The following is a 26,667-nucleotide window of genomic DNA, read 5'->3' on the forward strand; positions in this document are numbered from 1 at the left end:
AGCAGAGTATGTATTATTTCTGTGGTTTTGTGAATCAGTAACCACTAAAAGATTTCAGACCAATCATCTATGAATGATTTGTTCAGAATGTCCTTAATGAGAGAAACTGTGGCGTAAGACAACCTCACAATACATGTAAGGATACTTTTTCACTGTTACACTTGGCTCAGTTCTGGGTTATGCAACTTGGATTTTCAATCACTCTTCTACTATGCAGATGTATTTGATGGAGTTTGGGTCTGTTTTCTGGGAAGCCTTGCAGGACACTACTTGTCAAACCGGTATTGAAATCAGGGATCTGCGGACTGGAGCCAAGCATATGGTGGGACAGGAAGCTTTCTGGGTTGAAGAGGTGACTAAACAGTGAGCTGACTGCTCTTCTCCACTCACTTATGAGAGCCTGCTTCTCGGATCTGATAGGAAGTAGGTTTCATATTTTTGAGAAGACAATTTGAGACTGCATGTCCTATTTCTGGTTCATGATGCAGATGATCAGAGCACATAAAGAGCTCTGGGTTTTATAGTCTGGCTCTCTGGCAAAAGAAGCCCTAGTAGTAAAAGGAGAGGGTTGTAAGTTGTACCCATCAGAGTTTTTCTGAGTATGGCTCCTCCATGGGCTGCTTCTTCTTCTAGATGGGAAGATCTAGCCTTCTAGATCTTCTAAGGGCTTTTCTAGTTGGTCTCTTTTTATCACTTATCTTTTCTTCTTTACTGTGAATTATGTTACTATCTTATCTCTTCCTATATTTTGGTCCTTTCAGATATTTCATTTATACACCTTAGGATCTTTTGAAGAGCTGACTCAACCTAGGTCCCCCTGCAAACAGATCAGGAGATACTGACTGACATGGAGGTGCTTTGTTCGGGTAGATTCCAGAGTAAGAATGAAGGACCATGGGAAACCGATGGAAAGGTGACTTATTAAAGTGATCGGTACTACTCCTAATGGGTGCTCATTCTTACTGGGGCCTTTGGAGGCCCCTCATGAATACGTCTCCCCACAAAACAAAAGGGATGTGTTTACCCATTGGCTCATCCTTGGTTGACCTTTGTGGTCTGTTGAGCCTGAACTCCCTACACTTCTAATTTGTGCCTGTGCATCTTCTTCCATGTTGTCAGAAAGCAGGAGGCATACTCAGTCAGATGCTATTGAGCTATAAATGGGGGAAGTTGGTGTGATGTGGCTGGAAGAAGAGGTGAGACAAGGAGAGCTTTTGGTAATGCAGAGATGGAGTCCACCACAGGGACTGATAACGTTGTTTTTCATATGGATCTAAAAGCCTAGAGTGCTTTGGAGTAGTTCCCTCCTGAATCCCTCATTGGTTGTAGTGGGCTTCTCACATGAGTTCTGTCAGATGTGCCTTTACCTTAACTTTTTTATTTGAAAGGACTGTAGGCATTTTCCTTAATTTTAGCATACCGCATGGAAAATTGGTCAGACTGAAGCAATCTAGAATGCATTACCCTTGCATGAACACACGTCCACGACTTTGTCCATATTGAAGCACAAGACATTTACAGACATTATCTCCGTTATATTGAGATATATCCTTGATTTTGGAATGGGAGAAGTTGTTAACCATTAAGCCACTGTGAATATTCTTCTAGAAAATATTTATTTAGCAGAATTCTGCCACAGGGTGATTTGGCTCCTTCAGATCTTCAAAAACAAATGTCCAAATCCTCACTGCATTTTTCCAAAGGACCTAGGAACCCCAATAGGTATAGTTCATGCTTCTATTAAACCATGACATCTGGGGGCACCTAGGTGGCTCAGTGGGTTAAGCCTTTGCCTTTGGCTCAGGTCATGATCCCAGGGTCCTGGGATGGAGCCCCGCATCAGGCTCTCTGCTCAGCAGGGAGCCTGCTTCCCTCTCTCTCTCTGCCTGCCTCTCTGCCTACTTGTGATCTCTCTGTCGAATAAATAAATAAAATCTTAAACAAACAAACAAACAAACAAACAAAAACCCCATGACATCTGATAGATTAGTGAAGATTTAGGGAAGAGTGTAAGGAAAAACTAAAAAAATGGTCCCCAGTGGGATTTCAACATTATGTATGTCTTCAGCATTTACATGACAGAAGAATATGTTTCAGAAACCAACTTTTAACAAAAGCATTTAAGTCACACAATTAATATATGTGTTCTTTTGTTGTAGTTATATATTTTTATTAGAATCATGGTCCCAAAATTATAAGGTTAACTACTATCATGACTCATGCAGAGAGTATGAAACATCAAAGTTTCCTACCATCAGCTCAAGCTGTAGTTCAAGTCTGCAGCACCTTATAAGTGGGTGAACTGATCTTCATTCTTTCTCTGTAGCATGATTTCCTTCCTCCCTGGGTATTCCTGTTTTTAAAGAAATACATACTGCTTATAGAAATGATGCTTTAAGGGTGATCAAGAAGAGCAAGTTCTCTATTTGTACAGGTAGATGAAAGGGACACTTTGCAAATGAAGTGCATTGCATGGTATCTGACCTACACTAATTCCCTCAATAAATTATTATATTTTATGAAGGTAAAAGGGACAGGAAAAAAAAAAACCTCAGGCAGATTCTAATAAGAATTTATAACTATTATAACATCCTCAACCATTTGGGAATTGTTATCCAGTGAGACATTTTTCTCATTTGTTCTTTTGCTCCAGTTCAGAATGGACAGTGCTGTTTCAACAAAGCATTCAGTTTACTCTGCAGAACTTTCTCTTGGTCTCAGGGAGTTGAACAGTTAGGTGATTTGAGGTTAAGATATCTTAGCACCTTTTGGGCAAAATAAAGCCTTAAGGGAGTGATAGAAGATACCATCTAGAGGATAAAGAGTTTTAGATTGTAAGGAAAATGATTCCCTTTGTGGGCTCTTCAAGAACAATTTTCTCTCTTGTGGTTGGTCACTTTCAATGTATGACAATTGCTTTCCAATATAATCCCAAGCTCTAATCAATAGGTACTATATTATACAACTTATAGTTACATTCTAACCAAAATATGTCAAATGTGGTTTCTGAGTGGCTGATTTACAGTAAGTCTTCCTCAGTCCCTAAAGTGGATATTATGACTAATTTGAACTCCCATAGACTGAGGCATTTTTCTTCATATGAAAAGTGTGTGTGTTGGGAGGTGGGAGTGGGCTGCAGAGATAGGAGGAGCAGTAAACCACTCTGTCAACTTATTCACATACAGATTGATCCATTGTCATCTCCTTTGCATCTACAGGGATTGTTGTGAATTATCTGCTCACCCTGGGAGATACGTGCTCTGAATTCTAATAATTTGAAATCTGTGAATCTATTAAAACCATATTTGTAGCTCTAAAAAAAAATTGATACTCACTGGGCAGTTTGCCCAACAAGAGAAAGTCAAAGAGATTATACACTTATCCTAAGTAACAGCAACCACCCTGCCAATTCTTAGTTTGAAAGAATACAGCAGACCCAAATTATACATCTAGGGGTAAGGAGAGACAAGAAAAGAACTCAATATATCAAAATCAGAAAGTAAATTCCACAATAATGGCTACAATAATGTTTCAAGATGTGATTTCAGCATAGGCCTAGTTGTTGAACTCATCATAGCTTAGATGGGTTTAAAATTGTTTAAAGCATATGCTGAGGTTGTTAAATATGTTTATCTCTCTCACTTGAAATAAGAATATTTGCTCATATACCAGTAGACCTTGAGATTACATGGGGCTGACAGCCACCTCATTGTTTGACACGAAGTGAGGCCCATTGTGTCACAGTGACATATTGTGGTCAAAACATGGTCTCCCATCCAGAGATTTTTTATCTGGTGTTGAACGAATGTCTTTAGTTTCTGTAGTATGCCAGGGGCTAGTGATGTAAAGATGCTGAAGCTGGTGTTTCCAAGGGAGCTCTGCTTTATGCAGTAGGTTTAGGTAAATTAACTTGTTCGAAGTTGCACTGTGATTTTCCCAAGGGATAGGTTTTATCTGTTCATCTCTAGAGTCTCAGCATCAACTGTCATTCGTGGCACTTGGTAGGATGGTACCTGATAATTGCTGATGAGGGAATGAATGTGGAAAATGCTGATCTTTGTGCCACAGAGCAACAGAGGCCGGGCCAACCAAGAAGGCATCTACACATGGATTTAAGTTTGAATAGGTAGTGTTTTTCTGGGGCAGAGAGAGTAGAGAATCAGCAAGCAAAGCTGAAAGACATTCTCCTTAAGGGCAAGAACCAAGTTGTACCCACCTTTGTGTATTCCAGGTCCAGCATAATGCCTGGTGCATAGTAGGTTCTCAAGAAATATACTGTGTGGCTTTCTCTTTGTATAAACTTGAAGTGTACCTTTCTTTACTTCATATTAAGAATCTGGTAAATATTTTGGTTTTAAGACATTTCTTGTTTGATTATATCTAAATGATAAATGCTAGAGAAAATAAAATGTTATCAAAAGAGTAATTTTCTCATTCAATTTAATTAAGTCAATAGGAAGTTGAAAGTACTGTTTGCTCAGGTGATCCTTACTATTCGATAATTGAGAATCGACTTTATTTCTTGGGCTATTGAAGGTGACTACTTCAAATGACTACACTTGGCACTAAGTAGAGTCCTACTATTAATTTTCAATTAACCACATTGTCGATTATCTTGTCCAGTAACAATACTTGAATTGTTTGTACTGCCTATCTCAGTTGAGTAGGGCATGGGATCAGCAAGAGCCTGATTATGGATTCTGTTCTTGTATGGGCCGGTTAGATCTGCAAAGGAAAAAAAACCCTTGAATAAACAGAGACAGTGCTCCACATGTTGGTTAACTGTTAAATAAATGAAGGTTGTTATTACAAAGAGGACTTGGCTAAAGAAGGTAGGTCATCACATCTCATTACCATTCTTGGATAAAAAACCAACTAGTGACAGTAATTTCATAGCATCAATGTGTGTGTGTGTGTGTGTGTGTGTGTCTCTGTGTGAGTGAAATGTATTTCTCGCTGAAATTTGTATTTACCTCTTTAATGGAAATAGGAAACCTATGATGTTCATTGTTGGCTTAAACATTTTTTGGAGTAAAATATCACCCTAATACTAGTTCATAAATATTTGAATTTGTGTGTGAATTATAAAACACTATAAACTCATGCAGAAAAATTATCAAAAGAAAAAAAATGTCAAGCTGGTAAAGTGTCCATGTTGACTAATACTGATTACATTAAAATGGAATAGATAGCACTTCCTCAAAACATCAGGATTTTTAAAAAGGATATAGCACTTCAAAAATTTGTGTGGATCTTGCTTTGAATAGGTTAGTATAGATTACATTTTTTACCAGTAGCAAAACATATAAACTTGCTGTTCAGATATGGTGTTTTACCTGAGAAAACAGATCAGTGGGATGTGTGTTGAAGTGTTTAGCTACAGAATCACCTAACAAGTCTTAGCATTGAGCGCTGACCTATGGCTTCTAGAAAGGCTTTTTTCTTAATTGCCAAGGTAGCTCAGATATTGTTTGCTATGTTGTCAGTTGTGCTGTAGTATTCAGATAATTGAGAGTATTGGTCAGTAGCCCCTTTGTGCCTGTGTTTTTAAGTTGTTTGTTTCTTATGAGCATATTAAATATCTTTAATGCCACCTATTTTATTGAAGTATTCACGCTGTCAAGAAAACCAGAATATCTATATAGAGTTATGGGAGAGAACATTTGCAATGGAGATGACAGAGATCAAGGGAATGCCAAAATTACCAGAGTGAAGAAAACAGAGAATTGAAGATGAAACCAAAAACAGAGAGATAGAAAAGCCCTCTGGCAAAACATAGCTCTGGAGGAAAGTATGTTAGAAGGTAGAACTTCATAGAAAAAAAATGTATTTTATGGTAGAAAATATATTGATTGTCACATGACTTTCTATTTATTGAACTAGAAACTCAAATTTTATGCAAGAAATAACCTACTCAAAGGAATTATTAATGTAATTATTAAAATTACTGCTGTTTTATAAAAACAGATAATCCTTGAATCATCACAAAGAAAACAGCTAATAAACTGATAAATTTTCAAATAAAATGTTAATTAAATGTTTTCATTATTTCTGATCCTGGACGTCCTTATTATAAAAATGACTAAAATACTAATTATGGTAGTTTGTATCTTTTTAATTAGTGATGATTTTCTAGGAGGAGGTAAATGGATAGGAAGTATATGTTTACTGATTTTTTAGGCTTGTTATTTTTTTTATAATTGAAGGCTTAGTTATAAAGGAAAGAAAATTTGGAAACATCTACCTTTGACTTTTAAAAAGAAGTTTAGATGACACAAAAGAGCAAAGTAGAGATAGACAGTCTTTGGTCACTGTGCCTTAGGAGTGCAAGTACGATCATATTGTGAATGATCCTCATTTGATTTGCTCAGTTCTGTGATGTTTGATAGCTTAGTTTAAGAAGTAGTAAATTTTGGGGGCGCCTGGGTGGCTCAGCCTAAAGCCTCTGCTTTCGGCTCAGGTCAGGATCTCAGGGTCCTGGGATCGAGCCCTGCATTGGGCTCTCTGCTCAGCAGGGAGACTGCTTCCCCCTCTCTATCTACCTGTTTCTTTGCCTACTTGTGATAACTGCCTGTCAAAATAAATAAATAAAATATTGAAAAAAGAAGTAGTAAATTTTGTTGTGATGAGAAAATTAACTGGCAGTATGAATTTTCATATCTCCAAATTAGTCTTACATATAAATTGGTGATGCTAGTCAAATACTAAACACACTTTTGTGTTTGGTGACGTAGGATAGTTTCAAACAGACAGTAAGGATTGCTCCATGTAAAAGTTAGGGCTGTAGTATGGGATAGTTTTTGTGATGTCTATGGCACCTCCTTGATTTATAAAGAATTCCTTAGATTCAGAACAAGCTGGTGTCTGCAGCATTATACATAGTATTCCATTGATATAAGTGAAACATTCCAATGCACACATTTCATGTTGACATGCTTAAAGAAAAAGTCACTGAATTACAATTATTAGTCAGATGTAAGATTTGCACTGGCATGTGTATTAGCCAGTTGCAGGATGACCCAGCCATGGACATTTTGCTCAAGACTCAGCTCAGGTGTTTCTTCTGTAAAAATGCTCTCAGCACCTTGTCCCCCTGGTCTGTGTTTCTTGCCCATAGAGCTTTCTGTGTATCTGTTCCTTTCGTACCACATCATCTGTTCCTACCATACTATGTTATGATTGCTTTCTTAGTTATTCTTACCCCATTTATTTAGGCTGTCGTGGTGCCTTCATTTGTGGCCATGTCTCATTCATGTCGGTGTGTCTGCCACACAATACTGTGTCTGGTGCATGTCTCAGATACTGAGTAGGTGCTCGAGTGCATGCATAGTGAATGAATGGGAGGATGGAAGATCTAGGGAAAAAAAAATATTCTGTGACAGCAGTATCATCTTAGATTCATGGAGCATTTTTCATTTATCTTCACCTCCATTTAGAAAACTAGGCATGGCACCATGCTATTTAATTTACAGATGAAGGAAAGGCAAATGATTTGACCAGACTCCACAGGTGGTGTCAGACCCAGTCCCCACCTGCCTGCTTTGGGTTGGTTTTTTCCTTCTGCATCACTGACTCTTTACCATAATAACACAGTTAATGTTACTAAGGCTGCTTGAGGCCAGGTTTAAAGCTGAGAAAGTTTGTCCCCAGCTCAAAAGACTATATTAGAGCCAAAGACAACTACCACCTTCCTCTTACTTGTTCCTTTTCCTCTAAGTGCTGTTACTGCCCCTGCTATTATTTTTTCTGTCATTTTCATGAATCTGTCACTGATGTGAGCACTTAGAAACCATGCCCAACACCAGACCCAGACTGGGATAAGGTAATTTTCAGAAATGTTTCCCAAGTGGAATTTCTGGGTGTGCAGTTACTTTACTATGAAGCCGGATCATTGTGGTGCAACAGATCAGTCCCAGGCCAAAGGACAGAGGCCCTAGCAGAAACCTGGTGTCACTGCTTGAGTTGAGACTACCATTTTGTGCAGTTTGGAGTGGAATGTTAATTGGACACAAAAGTTTGGCCCGTGAAGTTGTGGCTAAGAGGGCTGGTGAGAATTGTGGGCGTTCTGGCAAAGGCAGTCATTGGAGGAGAAGGAGGACACTGTTGTGCAACAGCACCGGCAAGTTGCAGCTGAGGATTGGCATGGGATGGTGGGCATCCGTGGGGCCATGGACATGCAGAGCTCAATGACACGGAGCACTGTCCATTGAGTCCAGTGTTTGGGGTGAAATGAGCACTGCCTTCGTTAGTCCAGTGTTGGTCCTTTTCCTGTCATACATAGTATTTCCTTTTTCACTGAGGTACAGTAAGGATGAAGGCCTTGTCAGAGAAGCAGGGAATCTAGGGCTAATGGAGAGTTCAGTTTGTATGGCAGATCTCTAATAAGAATGTCTAGCTACTAGTGTTAGATCTTTCCTTTCACAGGGATTACCTCTCCCCTGTTTTGGACTATACACTTAGTATTACAGAACTTTATAGCTGGTCTCTAGATAACTTCTTATATGTCTAATAGTATATTTACTTAAATAGGAAATTGCTTATTAAGGCAGATTTTTGGAAACTCTGCTTTCATGAGTCCCTTTTCATATTTTCTTCTTACTCAGTAAAGAAGTAATATTCACACCTCACTGTTTTTTTTATTTATTTATTTGACAGACAGAGATCACAAGTAGGCAGAGAGAGAGGAGGAAGCAGGCTCCCCGCTGAGCAGAGAGCCCAATATGGGGCTCGATCCCAGGACCCTGGAATCATGACCTGAGCCGAAGGCAGAGGCTCTAACCCACGAGCCACCCAGGCGCCCCTCACACCTCACACTTTAATTTAAAAGTTTGTTCAGTGTATTAGATATCCCAGCAGGGATATAGGGACATCTGGGAGAAATACATATAGATATAGATATGACATCTGTATCTCTTATATTGTATATATGGTATAATCCTTGTTTTTGAGATTTTGGAAAGTGCTGCCGTTTTGTGATTTTCTTTTCCTTGTGTGATGTCAGAGTACAGAGGTAGCACCTGAGTGTAGTTTTGGAAAGACAAAGTTTTAGAGCAACAGTTCTAAGAATTTGAATAAAAAGACTGAGATTATCAGCTATCAGAGGTCATTATGGTTCAGCCTCTCTTGTTATAATGTGGTACAGAGTCACACAGCTGGAGTAAATAATAACCCAGTTGGTAAAGGAGACTGAACTTCTGTATATGTTCAAAATTCTGGGCTGCCTGCGAATCACTGGGATTGTGGCGGGGTAGTGTTGGAGGTTATGGGGGAGGTTATGGGGATATTGATGGAATCGCCAAATTTTAGAACGAAAGCAATTAAATGATCAGACAGTGTGTAACCAGAGTAGATTGAGACCTCCTTGAGGACAGACTGGGAGTTTGCCTCTTTATATCCCTTTTATTTAGGGTGCTGACTGGGAGGAATAGAGGCTTATAAGTATTTTTTAAATAATTGAATAAAAACCATTGATTCAGTCGCCTTATTGAAGTATTTCTAGGGAAGAAACTAGTAGAAAGTTCTCCCTGATTTTATGCCATCGAATGCTCATTCCTTTTTCTGTTTTAAGTTGGATATTTTTTTTATTTCTTGTGATGAGTTAAAACCTGGCCAGTTTTCTCTAGCTGTGCTCCACTGTGATCAATGTTTTTCTTCTTGAATTTAAAGAAAATAATGGAGATGTGGTTCGATTTGTGTGTGATAGAATGGGATCTTGTCTTATTCTACACTTTGCAGGTTTGTTTTACACTTTGAGCCTTATGTTCTAAAATGTTTTAAATATGTAGCATCATAACATCTATTGTTTAGAGGAATATCTATTGAATATCTATTTCAAGTACCCAAACTAAATTCATGAACGAATATGTCACTGTTTTCCCTTCTGAGGGAAAAAGTTAGAAGTTTAATAGAAATTTCCTTTTGCCTGGTTAACTAAATTGCTATCACCTTGTAAGCCCCTAAATCCCAATGTGTTTTTCTAAGGAAACATATTTGCAGCTGTTTCAAATAACTCGTGGTTTGAAGATGATTGTTAGTGTGGTTTTCTACACACCCAAAACTTAGACCCAGCTCTGTTTCTTATCTTTGAAGCTAAGGAATTGGCTAAGAAGTTGAGTTAAATAATTTTAGATTAGTTTTATTCATTAAATATTCTGGTTTTTAAAAAAACCTCTCAGTTAATGTTTAATTCTGTAGTCATTTACAAGCTAATTTTTATTCAAATATGATTTTGCGTAGACATTTGAAACATTTTGAGAAGTTAATTTTGTTTATTGATTTTTTTCTTCAATTCAGGGAACTGTGTCATAACAAATCACACATACGCGTGCACACACACACACACACACACATATAGTCTTTAAAGATAGGTAAGAAAATGAGATGAGTAGAAGTTTATAACTGCCTTAGTAGGAGTCTCCAAAGCAATAACTCTGTACAGTGATGGTGACTTAGGGAAGTCCTGAGTGGGGAGGAAATGCTCACACTGAACCTTTACTGGCTTCGAAATTAGAAGCCGAGAGCTCTGGAGTCTTCTGTAATGTGGACTCACACATGATTTTCACCTCTGGGGAGCTAACATAGAGCAATATAGTTTATTCATCACTTCCCCATGTACTATTGAAGTCAGTCTCCCAGTACACTTGAGATGTAGGCAGAGCAAGTGGTACTCACTGTTTTATAAGTGAGGAAACTGACTTAGAGAGGTTATGTGGTTTACCCAACTAAACACACAAAGCTAGCAAGGACTAACTTTAGTAGGACCTAAACCCACTTAACCTGGAGCATATTGTCTATGGTGTCATGCTCCTGTGACACAGGAAGGAAGCATGGACTCACCACCCCTTTCTGTCTCTCTGGGAATGGGAAAAGGAAGTCCTAGGTTGTAATTGCAGTTCTAGCATGTGACCCTGGGAAGGTTACTTGTCCTGATTGTCAGTTTCTTTCTCTTTAAAATGGGAACAGTGGTATATGCTTTTATGCTTTTGGATTAAATGAAATCATGCATCATTTTGGGTGGCACCTTCTGTGGACACTCAGTTTTGTTTTGTTTTGTTTTGTTTTTTGGTCCCAAGAAGATTGGCTTTATTTGTGCCTGCACATTACAGCCCCTGCTAATGGGTGTCTTAAGCAGCCCTTGTTCTGCTAAGTTGTGGGGAGTGTGCACATTAACAAGGAACTGATACAAACTGCTGTGTAGTACAGTTGCCCTATGTATTAAGAACCAGGAGGAGTACAGATTAAGAAGCAATAATGTATTCCTCTGGAGTCAGGTTAGAAAAGGAGGTGCTATTTTGAGCTGGTCCTTGATGGCTAAAAGATGTGGAGTTTTCAGAAGGTGCCAGGCATTGAAGGCATGCAAGCATCATGAGCAGAGTACATACTACATTTGGGGAACAGCTAATTAAAGGGTCCCAGGTATGGGTGAAAATTCTTGGAAGAAGAGATGATAATAGATTTATAAAGTCATCTAGAGGGGATAATTTGGCTATATTCATGTAACTTATTAATTGAACTTATAATTCTGTTTCAGGCCCTGATTTCATTGCTGATTGTCCAGTAGTAAATATGACAAAGTCCTTTTCTCCTGGAGATTATATTTCAGTGGTGAAGACAACTAAAAACAATAGACAAAATAGATACCGTGTACAATAAGAGCCATGAAAAAAAACAGAGCAAGGGGATGAGGAGTTAGGGTGGGGAGGGGCCTGCTATTACGGGGACCTTCTATGGAGTGATCAAAAAGACAACTTGGAGATGATATCTGAGCAGAGGCCTGAGTGAAATCAGAGAGTGAGCCTCACGTAGGTCTAGAGAAAGAATATTTTAGCAGAGGGAGAGAAAGAATAAAGACCCTGATGTGAGAACAAACTTGGTGATCTTGAGAAGCAATATGGTTGTCAGTAAAATTCAACTTAAAGGATCCTGAAATTTCAGAAGGGCTTGATGAAAAGGATAGCCTTTCTACATGGAAGCACAGTGGCACCTGACTGTAACACTGTTCTTAGGGTCCTCTCTATTGAGTGAGTGCACATCCCCTGCACACATATACGTGTCTCCTCTTCCATCTGTCTTCCTTTTACCCACCCAGCCATCCAGTTACCCATCCATATAGCCATTCGCTCAGTGTTTGTTGAGTACCTTTTATGATGTGGGGTCACCATTCTAGGCCCTAGTTCTCCGTTGAACTAATGATTAAGTATAATCCCAATTCCAAAAGCAGACCATTGTAGAATGACTTATGTGCTGGCCTCATCTATTTTTCTGAACCTAGTTGATAATTTTAAGATAATGTAAACTGTCATCTTATTACCTTCTGCCAGGTCAATGGGTCACATGTACTTGAGCTGTTGGTGATGTCTTACACAGTGTAAGAGTTGAAAAAAGGGGCAGAAAAAGAGTACCCACCACATCTGGGTGAAGAGAACACGGGTACTGGATATTTAATAGTTGGATTGTCTGTTCTGGGCTACTTAATGAATCATCTGTGTGGCAAAATGCAGCCTTTCCCTGAGAGACAGACCAAGTTGTTTACTGATGCTGGGGAGGAAAAGGGTTGGGCACATACTTACAAGACCTGTGATCTTTCCCAGAATTTGGAAGGATAAGGGAATTGCTAAGAATTTGACATTGGAACTGTTCCCTCTAATTGTGGCTTTGGCCATCTGAAGGAAAAAAAAAAAAAAGTTAAGGAATCCAGAAGGTGATACTCAGAACAATATGAAAGCCATTCACGGTAAAAACAAGCATTTAGGCAAGCATTTGGCCAAGTTAATGTGTTTTAGTTTCAGGCAGTATGAACTCAGGTGGCCTTGTTTCACAGTGGCCTTTAGAAAAATTAACTAATAGAAAAATTAACTAAAATATATAAGCTGTTCAAAGTTTTGCATTCTTTCCTCTTTCTTATTCTTCCTATCACTCTCTTATACCAGTTTTTTTCCTCTTTCTATACTTTGAAACTATTGCAAAAACACTTAATGACACTTGTACCAGTGGGTTAGGCCGCTGCCTTTGGCTCAGGTCATGATCTCAGGGTCCTGGGATCGAGTCCCGCATCGGGCTCTCTGCTCGGCGGGGAGCCTGCTTCCTCCTCTCTCTCTCTCTCTCTGCCTGCCTCTCTGCCTACTTGTGATCTCTCTCTGTCAAATAAATAAATAAAATCTTAAAAAAAAAATTTTTGTTAATTCTAGATTCTTTGTTAATTTAACAATGCACATTTCTGCTCATTCTTAGATACTACTGGTTTGGAGAATTTCTAATTTGCCAAACAGTTTGCACTGTAAGCTAGAGACACTGTCCTCTCAAATTAGTGCCTCCTAGGGGCACCTGGGCGGCTCAGTCAGTTAAACATCTGCCTTGGGCTCAGGTCATGATCCGGGCATCCTGGGATTGAGACCTGAGTGCCCCAGGTCAGTCTCCCTGCTCAGCAGGGAGCCTGCTTCTCCCTCTCCCTCTGCGGCTCCCCTGCTTGTTCTCTCTTTCTGTCTCTGCCAAATAAATAAATTTGAAAAAATTAAATATAGTTTTTCCCCCAGTTTTCTTCTATGCACTTTGGGCAGTGGCATTCTTTCCCATTTTAAATTTTTACTGACTTGTTAACTACCCAATTCTCTCCATCCCAGACTTCTCTGTCAGGCTCCATGTTTGTAACTTCAACTCTCTTGAATGCTCCACTCAGCCAGTCAGAACCTCAATTTTTCAGTGTCTACCCTTGCCTTCCTCCAGTCAGCCTCTGTTAAAGGTTAAATGGTATCACTGCCTGTCTAAATCCTACCCAGGTAAGAAGTGGGCAAGTCATCCTTCCCTCTCCCTATCTCCTTCCCCAAATCCTGAAGGCAACTAACTCTGTTGCTTCCTTTCTTGCTTCTCTCCAATCCCAGTGCCTCTGGTCTTGTAAAGACTCCCATTATTTCTTCACTGCTAACTCTCCCTTTTTAACTTTCTCTTGGTTGTCCCACCTGTTGCAACTAGAGCGTTCTAATGTGCAGATCTGACCCTTGTCAATTCCACACTTACCCACTCTCAAATTCTGTTCTTTCCTGTATTCACTTATCTGCTACTATGAGGAAGGAGTGGAGTTCTCTCATTCCTCCGCTCCCTCTTTCTCCAGGCACTTAGCACTCTCTTCCTCTGTGCTCCCGGAACACCAGACACCAGGATTGCTCAGCCTTGGATCTATTGACAGTTCATGTTGACTGATTATATCTATATCTAGATCTAGATCTAGATGTTGTGGTGCCATGTTGTGCTTTGTAGGGTATTTAGCAGCATCTTTGACCCCGACCCTTTACATAAGGGTAACACCTTCTCCCCTGTCCCTACCCCAGTGTTACAACCAGAAATGTCTCCAGATGTTGCCAAGTGTTTCCTGAGCAGCAAAACCTCCCCTAGTTAAGAACACTGCCCTTTTATGTACCTTTTCTGAGGCACTTACAAGAATGACTTGTGTTTATGTCCTTACTTGTTTATCTTTTGTGCTGTCAGAGGTCAGAGCCAGTGCTCCTCTGCATCTCGAACAGTGTTGAGACCGAGTGGCCCCTACTCGGCAGTTGCTGAGTATCTGCCAGGAAGGTCCCCTCGTTATTGTTCCCAGACAAATGAGAGAGGCCAGTCAGCAATACACAGAATTGTACCGTTCTGCAAGAGATCTATTTTGATAGTTTAATTTGATAACTTATGGTGTTTTGTTTTATAATAAGTGGATCCAAGGCAATAGTTTGTAGGTACAAAAGGAAGTTGTACAATATCTTTTGCCAGAGTTTTTTTTTTTTTAATTTATAAGGTTTTATTTATTAGAGAGAGTGAGCGAAAGAGGGAACACAAGCAGGGAGAGTAGGAGAGGGAGAAGCAGGCTTCCCACTGAGCAGGGAACCTAATTTGGGACTCGATCCCAGGACCCTGGGATCATGATGTGAGCCGAATGGCAGACACATTAATGATTGAACCACCCAGGTGCCCCTTGCCAGAGTTCTTTTAAAAACAGACTGGATTTTTTTTTAAAGGCTGATCCATTCATTTCATTAATTTATCAATCATGTCAATCATCTGCTTCAGGCCAGAAAAATTGTTTATTCCTGGATGGAACAGTCTTACCCTTTCAGGGTCTTTTAGGCTTTCCAGATAGATAATCAAGGAATAATTTTAATATAGTGAGATAAAAGCAAATCACGACAGCAAGGATTTCCAAGATAGTGAGCTGAGACACACCCTCCAGGCAGAGGGGCCTTGTGGGTGTGTGGAGGGTTAAGGGGATGTTTATGTGACATTCCAAGTAATCTTAATAAGTCGATGCTTTGTAGAATTTAGCAATAAGCAATCGTTCCTCTCTCTCTCTCTCTCGGGCTCTTATTGGCTCAGTGATAAGCATTTTTATATTTCCTTTATGCTGTGTTCTAATGATTTTCCCTGCCCCATTTTCCCTCCCCCATTTCCCCCCTTCTTTACCTGAATTTTTGTAGTATGAAGCATAATGTGGCAAGTATTCTGATCTCATGGCCTCCTCTGTCTGCAGAGGTGTATGTGAGTGAGACCCCTTTTAATCATTCGTATAATGATTGGTGGCTCCCTGTTGTTAAACCACAGTTATTGATCCATCATCGCTGAAGTACATGGCTGAAGGAACTGGTGCTGTCAGGCATTGATTGACTAGGAAGGAAGTGTAGAGCTATTCTAACTCACTTTTATTTTCATCAGCAACAGTTACAGTAGAGACTTGTGCAAGACCTCCATGATGGAACATCACTTTTCCTGCATTAAGAGGTGTCTGATGTGACTGAAATTGCCAGGATAACTCAAACTGCTGCATTTAAAATACTTAGAACAGAAGAAACTGTCCAAAACCTTCTTATATGACTTGGCTAATGGTTCAGACTCTGGAAAATAAATTTGGGAGGTGGGGGATGCATGAGAAAGATCAGATCTAGGATAAAATTGTTCTTAAGCAAATCGAAGCATATATAATACATGTTAATGTTTTATTGAAGAGATATTTCTACCCAAACTGTGCAGTCAGACAAAACAAGCAGGTTTTTGTATACGTAAAATCGTTTAATGGCTGTTCAAATCATTAACTTCAGGCCATAATTAATAGCTGTCTCTTGGTAAGTTTCTACATTTTGGGCAGTTTCAGGAGGATTTGGGGCCCCTGTGTGCAAATACATTAGACAAGGACGCAAACTGAAGATACTGTACTTCTTGAAGACACCTCTCTTACATGTAGTACACCTTACATATATTTTAAAATTCAAGATGTGCATTATTTTAATGAATGCTTTAATAGTGTCCCCGCCAGGGCTTTAATTCTAATTAGAACAAAGAAGGTCAAGAACACAAAAATAAGTGAGGGGGTGGTAGGGGTGGCAGAGAAAGGGCTAGAGGTATGCCTTACAAGAGTGAAACCAAAAAAGGACAAAAGCTGCCACTTCTAGTGACATTTTATCCATGCCTCAGAGCCTGTGCGTTTGTCCCTGTTTCTGAATATTTTAGTTTTGTTATAATTACAGTATCTTGCCTGCACTTTGTCCCTCTGATCCTTTGTTAAAGCCCAGATCACTCTGTGCAGACTGTGCTCGTAGGTGTGATTTATTGAGTGACAAGTAGCTGTAGGGTAGAACACCCGCCTCTGTACCTGACTAAAGTACTAGACATCACAGAGCTGGGGCAGGCAGGAGGGGGCCGGGACCCGGGGTGGGGGAGGCGAAAAGCAAAGAGCAGTAACACAGCAGCTCCTGGATACAGATCAGACAAGAGGTTCTGCCACAAATCACCTAGAAACATGTCAGACGCTGCATGTTTGTTGTTTTACACTGAGGGCACAGCCGTAGTCCAAAAGTATTGATTCTTTTCTTTGTACAGAGACAGAGACTGTCAGCCCTAGCCGGCTGACCTTGGTATGGCGCAGACAACTATTCCCCACCCTGCCGACCAGATGAACCCCACAGGAAAAGCCTAGGCAAGATATGCCAATGTCCACTTCACAGGCACAGAGAGAAACCCATGCCTGCTGAAACTGCTCCTTCTGTTTCCCAAACAGCTCTCTCCTTGCTGCGCTCCTGGGCCCCCCAGAGTGCTCCTTGTGACAGAGCATTGGAGGCTGGGTTCCTGGAGTGGGAAAGTGTGTGTGTGCGCACGTGTATGTGTGCCTTTGTCAAATTGCACAGAAAGAGCCCCATTTTATTTTTTTTAACTGTGAGATAACCTGGAGGATGTCTGTCTGGTGGTATGATTGTGTATGCATTTTGTGTTTTGAGGACGCAAGAGGAAATAGTTTATTTTCTGTTTGTACATATCAAAAGAGAAATCTCTGTGTGTGGGCACTTAAATGCGTTCTGATTTTGTGGGGGTTGGGGGTGAGCTTCCTCCTCTTTCTCTGTTCTAAAAGCTTTGGACACTGGTAAGATTTAGGGAGAAGAAATCACCTCTCTTAATTCACACGTGATGATTTTCAAAGTTGTTTAATAGTAAAAAGTGCCTAGATACAATTACAATACCAACCCACAGTTCTCCTTCTCATCTTAAACCCTGTAGAAATTTTTAATCACTTTGCAGCATTTAAAACATTTGGTTTATTTTGAAAACCAAGTAATTTTAGCTGTAAAAACTTGTTTATAATTTAGAATTCTTATTTGTTTGGGCTGAAAACACAAATATAAACACAATATATAGAGCCATCAACGTTTGAAATAAAGAGTTTAAAACTGGAGCCTGGGAACCCTTAGGAAGCAGGGACCACAGAGGACTTTAAAGCAGCCATGGCCGATCCCCTGCCAGGCTGCTGGGGAACTCAGTCCAGGGGGCCAGGCAGGCTTGCCTCCAGTGACTTGGAAGGTGTTTGCAGTGACTCCTTCACAAAGCTGAGAGTTTTATTTTGACTAACAATAATAGGGAGGATGCCTTTCTGGCTTTCACTTCTAGGAATGTTGTCACATGCACGATCCCTGTCCGTAAGATTGAGCAGTCCGTGAGGAAAATTCAAGTAGCTTTCCAGTTTTGCCTGAACAAGAATATGAGACACACTGATGGAAAAGTGGTGATGTCATGTGCACTTAGGGATCTTAAAAAAAACAAAAAACCCAAAAAAACCCTCTTTTTTAAAAAAATAAGGTTTCTCTTTGCAAACAGATTCCGTGTATATGATAAGATAGGGAATTGTATAACTCACCTTAATCTTTTATTAAAATGAGTTTGTATAAAGTGGACTGTTGAAGATAAAAACAGCAAGTACATTACTCACTTATATGAGAAACACTTTTGTTTTCTACATCTATACTTTCACGTTCATAACTATTTGTTTAAGTGACTGTTTGGCAATCCTAAAAGAAAACTCAGTGGTTAAAAAAAATAATTTGTTTTATCGCCAGTTTCTTACTTGATTTTAAAGTGAGAGCTCTTTTTTGAGGTACTGGGATCTGTAGACTCCTAACAGGGAAACAGTTTCTAGCAAATTTGCTATTCTCCGAAAACAGTGTAAGAGCTAACTGATTATTTTGGTTTCTCAGGTCGATTCTAAATATTTCTCATTCTTTTCGTTGTGTCTTTTTCATCCAAAACAACCTTACATTTTAAGGGTAAGAGCTGAGCTACTCTGCTTTTGGGATATTGAAAAAAAAAAAACCTATAAATTATTTAGGATATATCAGTGTCTTCACAAAAGAATATTCTAGTTATAAAATGGGAGATGAGGAGTGACAAAGCTATCGAGGAGACACCATGTAAGAAAAATAATGAAGAGAACAGATGAAGAATTGTTTAAGATCCAAATACTTCATTTTTTTAACGTTCTACTTTTCTTTTAATATATACATGCTAATCATCTGTCTTTCTCTTTTCTCCGTGTATGTTATACCCACTTGATTTACTACTGAAATTATATTGCTTTTGAAAGTGTCAGTTGAGTTATCCCTTGCCTTGTTAGTATCATGTTTGATTTCTTGGACAGAGACATAAATCACTATCTAATATGCAGGTCTTTTGAAGACGCACCCAAGGTTTATTGCCAGTAACAGACTAGTGGCCTTATGTGGACTTTCCATGAATAAAACAGATTGATGAGCCATTTTATAGCATCGCAAGCTGTATTATAAATACATCACCCTTTTCAGTAATTTAACGTGAGGAACAGCCTAATGAGCTCCCAGCCCTGATCAGCCAGAGAGCTGGGAGTTCTGTTTAGCTTCCAGGACAAGTGACTGGTGGAGGGTAAGAAACCCAAACCCTATAATGTTTTCCTCAGTTCAGTGAGAAAACCTTTGCAATGTGAATCATTTGAAACAACAGTAAAGTCAAGTGGCATTTAGAATTGGCAAGAGTAATAAAGTGAAATATACAGGGGTCTGATTTTGCTTGTAACTGGAAATGTAAGGCTTTTTAGGTTGCTTGTTTTTCTTCTCTTACTGATTGAAGTCCTAAGCCAAATTGGATCAGCACATTATCATTTTGAGATATACATGATCTAGTATCTACCAGACAACTTGGAAGAGAAACAGGTAGATCAGGGGTTACAACATCATGAGGGTCTCTATTGGAAGTATAGCCCAAGATATCATTGATTCTATGTTCCAGCTTTGTTTTTTGCACAGCTTACAACACTTTGCCTTTACTATCTAAATAACCCTTATGATACCTGTGGAGTAGGATGAATGGGTAAAAATTATTTTCCTTTTTCTAGTGAGGAAACAGAGGCATATAGAGATGATTGTTTTCAAAGAGCTATCTGAATAGAAGAAAAAAATAGAATAAATGAATCATTAAAAGTAAAGATTACCATTTATTTGATATAATGGATGTCATTTATTTATTTATTTTTAAAGATTTTATTTATTATTTATTTGACAGACAGAGATCACAAGTAGGCAGAGAGGCAGGCAGAGAGAGAGGAAGGGAAGCGCGCTCCCAGAGCGCCCTATGTGGGGCTGGATCCCCGGACCCTGGAATTATGACCTGAGCCAAGGCAGAGGCTTTAACCCACTGAGCCACCCAGGTGCCCCAATGGATGTCATCATTTAGAGGACTTTCACAAATATCCCTTTGTGAACCGCAAATTTCATAACCACTTTGAAGAGAGAATACAGTCAGTACTGCTAAAGGTACAGTTTTGTGAATGGGTTTTTTCTACCTAGAGCTGCAATATATTTTGAACTGGAAGGTTCTGGAGGATATTTCTCTTTTCTGAATGTAGTTGATTACATCATGCTATATAATACTTCCCGTACCAAATACCCAGTTGAAACTGTATTTTACATTTTTAGAAGTCAGGCTTTGGCTTGTAGTGGCATTACTTGCAAATATAAATAGGTGAGTAATTAGCCTATTGTAAAAATTAAAAAAAAATTTTTTTCCAAATATAATTTTCCCTATGAAACCAGCTAGGCAGTTTGGCAGACTCTGTTATTTATACTGCAGATATAAAATATCTTGAGTGTACAAGATATGAATGAAGAACTGAAAAGACTTTAATTAGTTTTTACAGAATAGGCAAAACCAGAATATTTCACCACTGAGACACAAACACATCAGCGATGGCCTAACTCATCAGGCTCCATCCTGCCAACACTCAGACACCATGCATCTCCAATTTTAAGAAATAATAATAATTTAAACGGAATGGGCCCATTTATACCCTCTGTTCCTTATTAAAAATGGTTGACAAGTGAAATTTCATTTTAAAGTATATCTGTGGACAGTCAATATTGTTTAGAATTTTAAAGGGTTCTTGTGTCTTGTGAATGGCAATGTGCATTTAATATTCTGGGTTCAGCACAAGGTGCTTTTGAAACCAGCTGTGCATTCATCTCCATTTTTGCTTTCACCTCTGCTCTTTACCTTCCTCCCCTACACATCTGCGGTTGTGTGTGGACTACAGGTCTAAACTAATCAGATTTAAATGAACTACTGTGGTCCTCAGTTTATCCATTTCTAAAACTGTGGTCTAGAATTTAATGTTCCTTAAGGGAGTATTTGGAGGAATATTGCAGAATAAATTTATAAGGTAGCTCTGTGTTGCTATAGAAGTCAATATTGACATTTAGTTCTGTTCTTTGGGGAATCCTAGAAGTATACAGCTGGGTGAATGATCTTGGCATTTTAGGGTAGTCTAAACCAAGGCTTATGGCCGTATCAGTTAGGATTCAATAGCATTGGCCTCCCAAATAAGTGACGTTTATGACAGTGCCTTACCTGAAAGGAAAATTTTGGCTGATTTGTCATTTAAACATCGGAAATATATCCGATATTTTTCTCTTACAGATTTTGCCAGCTGAACATAAAATCATAGATTTTAAGCTGAAAGGTAAGAAATTAGCTTTTCAAACATGAAGTTATTGATTTCTTATTGAAAATCCCTAAAAGGAAAAACTGAACGAAACAAAACCAGGGGTGGGCAGAATGTGTTCCTTCTTTCTCTATCTGTCCGTCTTTCTCTAATTTGTGCTAGGGCTCTAGTTTTCCTCTTGAGTCGGTGATACTCTTCCTAGAAAAACCATTAGCATTATCAAAAGAAAAAAAAAAAGATGTGTCACCAGTGGACTCACTTCTCTCATTTGATTGATGAGAGTTTGAGAAAGCACTCTTTCAGGTCTTCTTTTCTTCCCAGGGACTCTGGGAAAGTCTCGTTCAAAACTACTGGTTCCTCAAGAATTCCTCAGCTGCAGACCACCAGCCTCTCAAAACATTGCTGGTTCAGGGGCATAGCACAGGCTGCTTTTCAGCTCTCAGACTTGATGGCTGTGTGCAGAAGACCGTGAGTTTATGTGAGGCTGTCAGTCCTGAAACACCTTTGGAAGTTCTCTGGTAGGCTCATTCTGTCTTTCAAAGGAAGTGCAAGCAGATTGTTATTTGTAGAGCTCATCATTTAAATGCCAGGCGTGTGCAAAGCATGGGATGAATTTATATTTATATACATGCGCTTTTATGAAAGGTATGCCTTTGTGTTTGCATCTTTTGTTACAGAGTGAAAGGGAACTAAGTAGTTATATATTTTTGGTGTAAACACTTCAATGGTTTTAACCCAAAGTGATCCACTGAAACTACACTTTAATCTAGATAGAGTACCTCATAGGCACTAACTGCCCTTATGTGCCTGGTCACCTTTAGAGGGCATAATTCTGTTGGAATACTATTCCTAATGAATTGCAAATGGAAATCAGTTAAGTAAGTTGTGTTAATTATGTCATTTGTGAGATTGCCTAATGTGGAATTGGTTAAGAGACTAGAAACTGCTTGTCAAATGTTTCCTTTAACTAATGTGATATTTTGTGGTTTGCAAATGACACAATTCACATAACTGATTTGATGGAACCTCATTAACTACCCCTTAGTTTGCCTTAGCAAAATTACATTATTAAACACGCTGTGATAGGTTCTGTTCTCATTACTTCGCATTCAGCCCGGGGATTACTGTTCGTTTTGTGACACTTATCCAGTCTTCGAGGAAGCCAGGGAAGTTCCATGTAAAGAGTTATGTTTTTAATGTGTTTTTTCAGCATTACACACATCTAATCTGGTCCTGGCTAATCGAAGCTGGACGGATATATACTCGTCACTGCTAATCATGTGTAGCACCTTTCACCGTGCACTCCTTATTTAGCCCTCTTTTGGTTGTCTCTCTTATCTCCTTCTTCATTTTGAGGTCCCGGCATCTACTACTATGTTTTGTTTTGTTTTTTAAATTTGAGAGAGAGAATAGTGGGGGTTAGGGACAGGGACAAAGGGTGAGAGAGAATCTTAAGCAGACTCCATGCTGAGTGTGGAGCCAGATGTGGGGCTTGATGTCATGATCCTGAGATCGTGACCTGAGCCGAAATCAAGAGTCAGAGGCTTAACCAGCTGAGCCACCTAGGTGCCCCCTACTAATGTCTTAAGTAGAAAACCCAGAAAAATCTTTGAATCATACTTTCAGCTAAAAAAAGCCAAGTGCATGGCAGTCTTTGTAATTGTGGAGGGACTGTTGACTCCCTTGACTCACTAAAATGATAGGAATTCACATATTGTTGGATCTCTCCTATTTTAATTAAAGCTTCTATTTAGTTATATTTATGTTTATTTATTATATACTTATTAAGTTATTAATAAGTTATTTATATTTATATTTAAATAATCTTCTATTTTAACTAAAAATCAACTTTGTTCAAGTTGATTTTGCACTGTTGTCATATCTGCCCTATCTAGGAAGTCTTTGCATTAGAAGCATTATGTTTATCTCTTCAGTAAATAACTTTTGTCCCATATTGTCTGTTAGCAATTGCTGGGACATTTTAGACTGTGTCTTCTTTAAAAAATATTTTTGAGTGTATTGGTGCTTTCTAGAATCCTGTCTTTCAAAGGGACCAGTCCCAAGGATACTTTATAGTGACTTCCTTTTAGTATTTAATTTCTGTCATTTAATTTTGTCATTGGTGGGAATGAATTCACTAATAGTACACAGACTCTGACAGACTGGGAGATGGTTGAATAGGTAGGAAATATAATCCAAAGCTGTGGAGTAGAATCAAGGGACTCACGAGTAAATCAGAGTAAAATATTGGTCTAACTGTCTAAGATACCTTTAAGCCTGCCTGAGAAGATCAGATTTAAAGTTTGCTTTCCTAATCAGCTGTACTTGACTCATTAAATGATAGGAATTCTCATATTGTTGAATCTCTTCTATTTTAACTGAAAATCAGCTTTGTTAAAGCCCTCTTTATCCTTTAACCTTCTGATTTCCCTTTCTCTCTCTCATTACCAAATTTCATCGTGGTTACACTTGGATCAAGCTTCTTCCTAAAGTTATTGTCATCTTCGATTGTTCCCAGAAGCTTCACCCCAAGGGAAAAAAGTCTTGTGTAACAGAACAACCTAATCTACATCCTATACATTGACTCCCCATCATCCTCATTTTGGCTCTCCTTTGACCTTCCTTCCCTTAGCAACACAGCAGATAAGGCCTGCATCTGTCTGTCTCTAAGGACTTTATTCTTCCTGTGGTCTCCCCTTTTCTTCCCACCTCTACCCGCCCCCACCCATACCACACACAGTCCACTAACTCTCTGTGTAGACTTGGCAGCAGATTCCACCCCAATCCTTGTTATGTAACCTACCACCTACCCCTTTTTGGCAAGGGACACAAGGCTCAGCAAGTTGTAACAAAGAGTGGAGTTAATTGGAACATGTGCTGTGCTCAAGTCTGCAACAAAAAAGGGCTGATAGACATCAGGAAAATACAACCATATGTAGGTGTTTGCTTGAGAATATATGTATACATGGGAAATGTCGTCTACAACCAGGTTGCATTTAAATAAAATCAACTACCATTCTCCTCCTCTTCTTCCGGCTCATCCCCCCTTCACCTCCCCACATGTAATACTTGTAACTTGCTCTCTCATGCCTGCTCATGGGTGGGCATGGCCTGTTGAAACTGACAAATGGAACAGAACTGTCTGAGACTTCACGGAAGATCCTTATGTTGCTTATGCCTGGGACTCTGCTATGGTAACAGCCCATGGACCTCCTATCTGTTCCCACTTGTTGCAAAATGGCCCCTACTTTTTGTTGATCTCTACCCCTATTTTTTTAAATCTACTCTAGAACTGTAGTTATCTTTTGCATAACCCTTAATTTTTAAATTTAGGTACAGTTTATATAAAATAAGTGTAGTATAATGCATTGTGACACATATGTATACCCATGTTAAACTGTCACCCCAGTCAAAATCCGTATCATTTTCTTCACCCCGTGATGCTCCTTTGTGTTCCTTTCTAGGTAGTCCTTCCCCTAGAGTCAATCATTATTTTGATTTCCGTCATAATAGATTAATTTTGCCTGTTCCAGAACTTCGTATACATATGTGGCTTTTTGTTGTTGTTATTGTTCAATGTATAGTTTTGAGAGTTTAGCCATAGTAATGTGTGTATCAGTAGTTTATTTCTTATTACTGAGTAGTATTCCATTGTAACAATATCTATTACCAAAGAATATTTGGACATATTGTATGAGTTGTTTCTATATAATTGGCATGTACTAGCATCACAGTCACTCTTGAGTCTGGCAGATGGTCTGCCGTTATTATATGACTGATATCATTGGAAGGACTTTCCATTGCTGTTACCTGTACATCCAAGGCTGCTGAATTCCCCAATAGTGGGCTGACTGTTCATCTCAGAGTCTCAGGCTTCTCGGTATTCTTGGTCCACATCTCTGCTTTTCAGAGGAAATAGCAACCTCCATGCACCGAGGGGTTTCAGAGACAACAGAGGGAGGACTTGGGTGCTTCCGTTGTTCTCTGGTGTCTTAAAACTCTTGGCATCCTCACTTATCTCGTAAAAAAAAAAACCTTCATGCTCTTAGAAGGCAGAGGTATTCTTTGTATACGTGGAAGTTCTGAAATATTCTGAGAGCAGTTCCAGAGCCCTTGGAAATGGCCTAAAAGGGGAGCTTTGTGCTCTGAAGATATATTTTAGATTGGCTGTCTGTCCTCACTTTCCCTGTTTAAGTTTTGAGGGACCGAGAAGCCCAAGAGTCATTCTGGACTTGAGTTACCATCTGAGAGATTCATTTAGGCCTACTGGCCTGAATACTTTCAGAATAAAAAATGCTGGTTGATTAAGTTAATAGTAGCTCCTCTTCATTAAGCTACTTAATCATTACAGGCAATGGGCTAACACTTTACGTACATTATCTCAGATATAGTCTTTCTAACACCCTATTCAGGTAAGTACTGCTATTATTCCTACTTGATGTCTGCAGAAACTAACCCTTGAACAACTTACCCATGGTTACACAGCTAATAAATAATGGGAATGGGACAAGGATCTGATTCCAGATATGATGTCCAGTTTCTCCAACACTCTACCCTAGTGTCTCCCAGAGCCTTTTTGGGCGTTTTCCTCTAAGTATTATATAGGTAATGTAATATAAATGTATTTAGTAATGGACATTTTAATATAATTGTTAAACTATTCAGTATAATGGAAAGTATAAAAATGTGAGCCAAACTAGAGCCTCTAATCACATTGGATTCCTTTCATTAGGGCCTCAGAACATGTGAAAAATAACAAAATAGTAACATTTTGTGAATGGTGGAAGTAGTAAGGACTGTCAGACAGATTTTTTTTTTTTTTTAAAGATTTTATTTATTCATTTGACACAGAGAGATCACAAGTAGGCAGAGAGGCAGGCAGAGAGAGAGAGAGGAGGAAGCAGGCTCCCCGTGGAGCAGAGAACCCGATGCGGGACTCGATCCCAGGACCCTGAGATCATGACCTGAGCCGAAGGCAGCGGCTTAACCCACTGAGCCACCCAGGCGCCCAAGATTTTTAAGATTAATATTTGGGACAGGATTTCTTCTGTTTCCACAGCAGTACAGTGTCAGAAGAAACCTATATTGTTCCCTCATGCCTCTTACCCTACTCTTTCAAATAATATTTTCTCTTACCAAAACCAAGATTTAAAGAACCAAGATTTAAAGATTTAATTATTATCTTTTTAATTTAAATGTGATTCATAGACAGGGACTAGAGACATCTTTGTATCTGTTTAAGAGTTTACCTAAGAGAATGTTTTGACAGCAGTCAGTAGCAAATTCTTTTACGTTGATGAATTCAGCATCCTTGTTATGGCTTCGATTGGCAGAGTTTAAGTCTTTTTTTTTTTTTTTTTTTTTTAATGCGCAGAATGTTGAGGAGTTAGGTGCTAGTTTAT

General features: G+C 39.1%; 1 protein-coding gene across 12 annotated transcripts in view; it reads left to right on the top strand.

Moving 5' to 3' along the window:
• Window positions 1-26,667, top strand: part of BNC2 (basonuclin 2) — a 434,084-nt gene that overhangs the window by 191,904 nt on the left and 215,513 nt on the right. The window contains exon 3 of one of the 12 annotated variants that reach the window (XM_032308915.1): window positions 15,456-15,516. The exons of the other annotated variants lie outside the window; for them this stretch is intronic. Coding sequence (XP_032164806.1) covers window positions 15,457-15,516 — 60 coding nt within the window. The 5' untranslated portion in view covers window position 15,456. The remainder of the gene's footprint in view (window positions 1-15,455; window positions 15,517-26,667) is intronic. 12 annotated transcript variants of the gene reach the window in all.

Source organism: Mustela erminea, chromosome 12 (genome assembly GCF_009829155.1).
Source record: "Mustela erminea isolate mMusErm1 chromosome 12, mMusErm1.Pri, whole genome shotgun sequence".
Taxonomy (NCBI): Eukaryota; Metazoa; Chordata; class Mammalia; order Carnivora; family Mustelidae; genus Mustela; species Mustela erminea.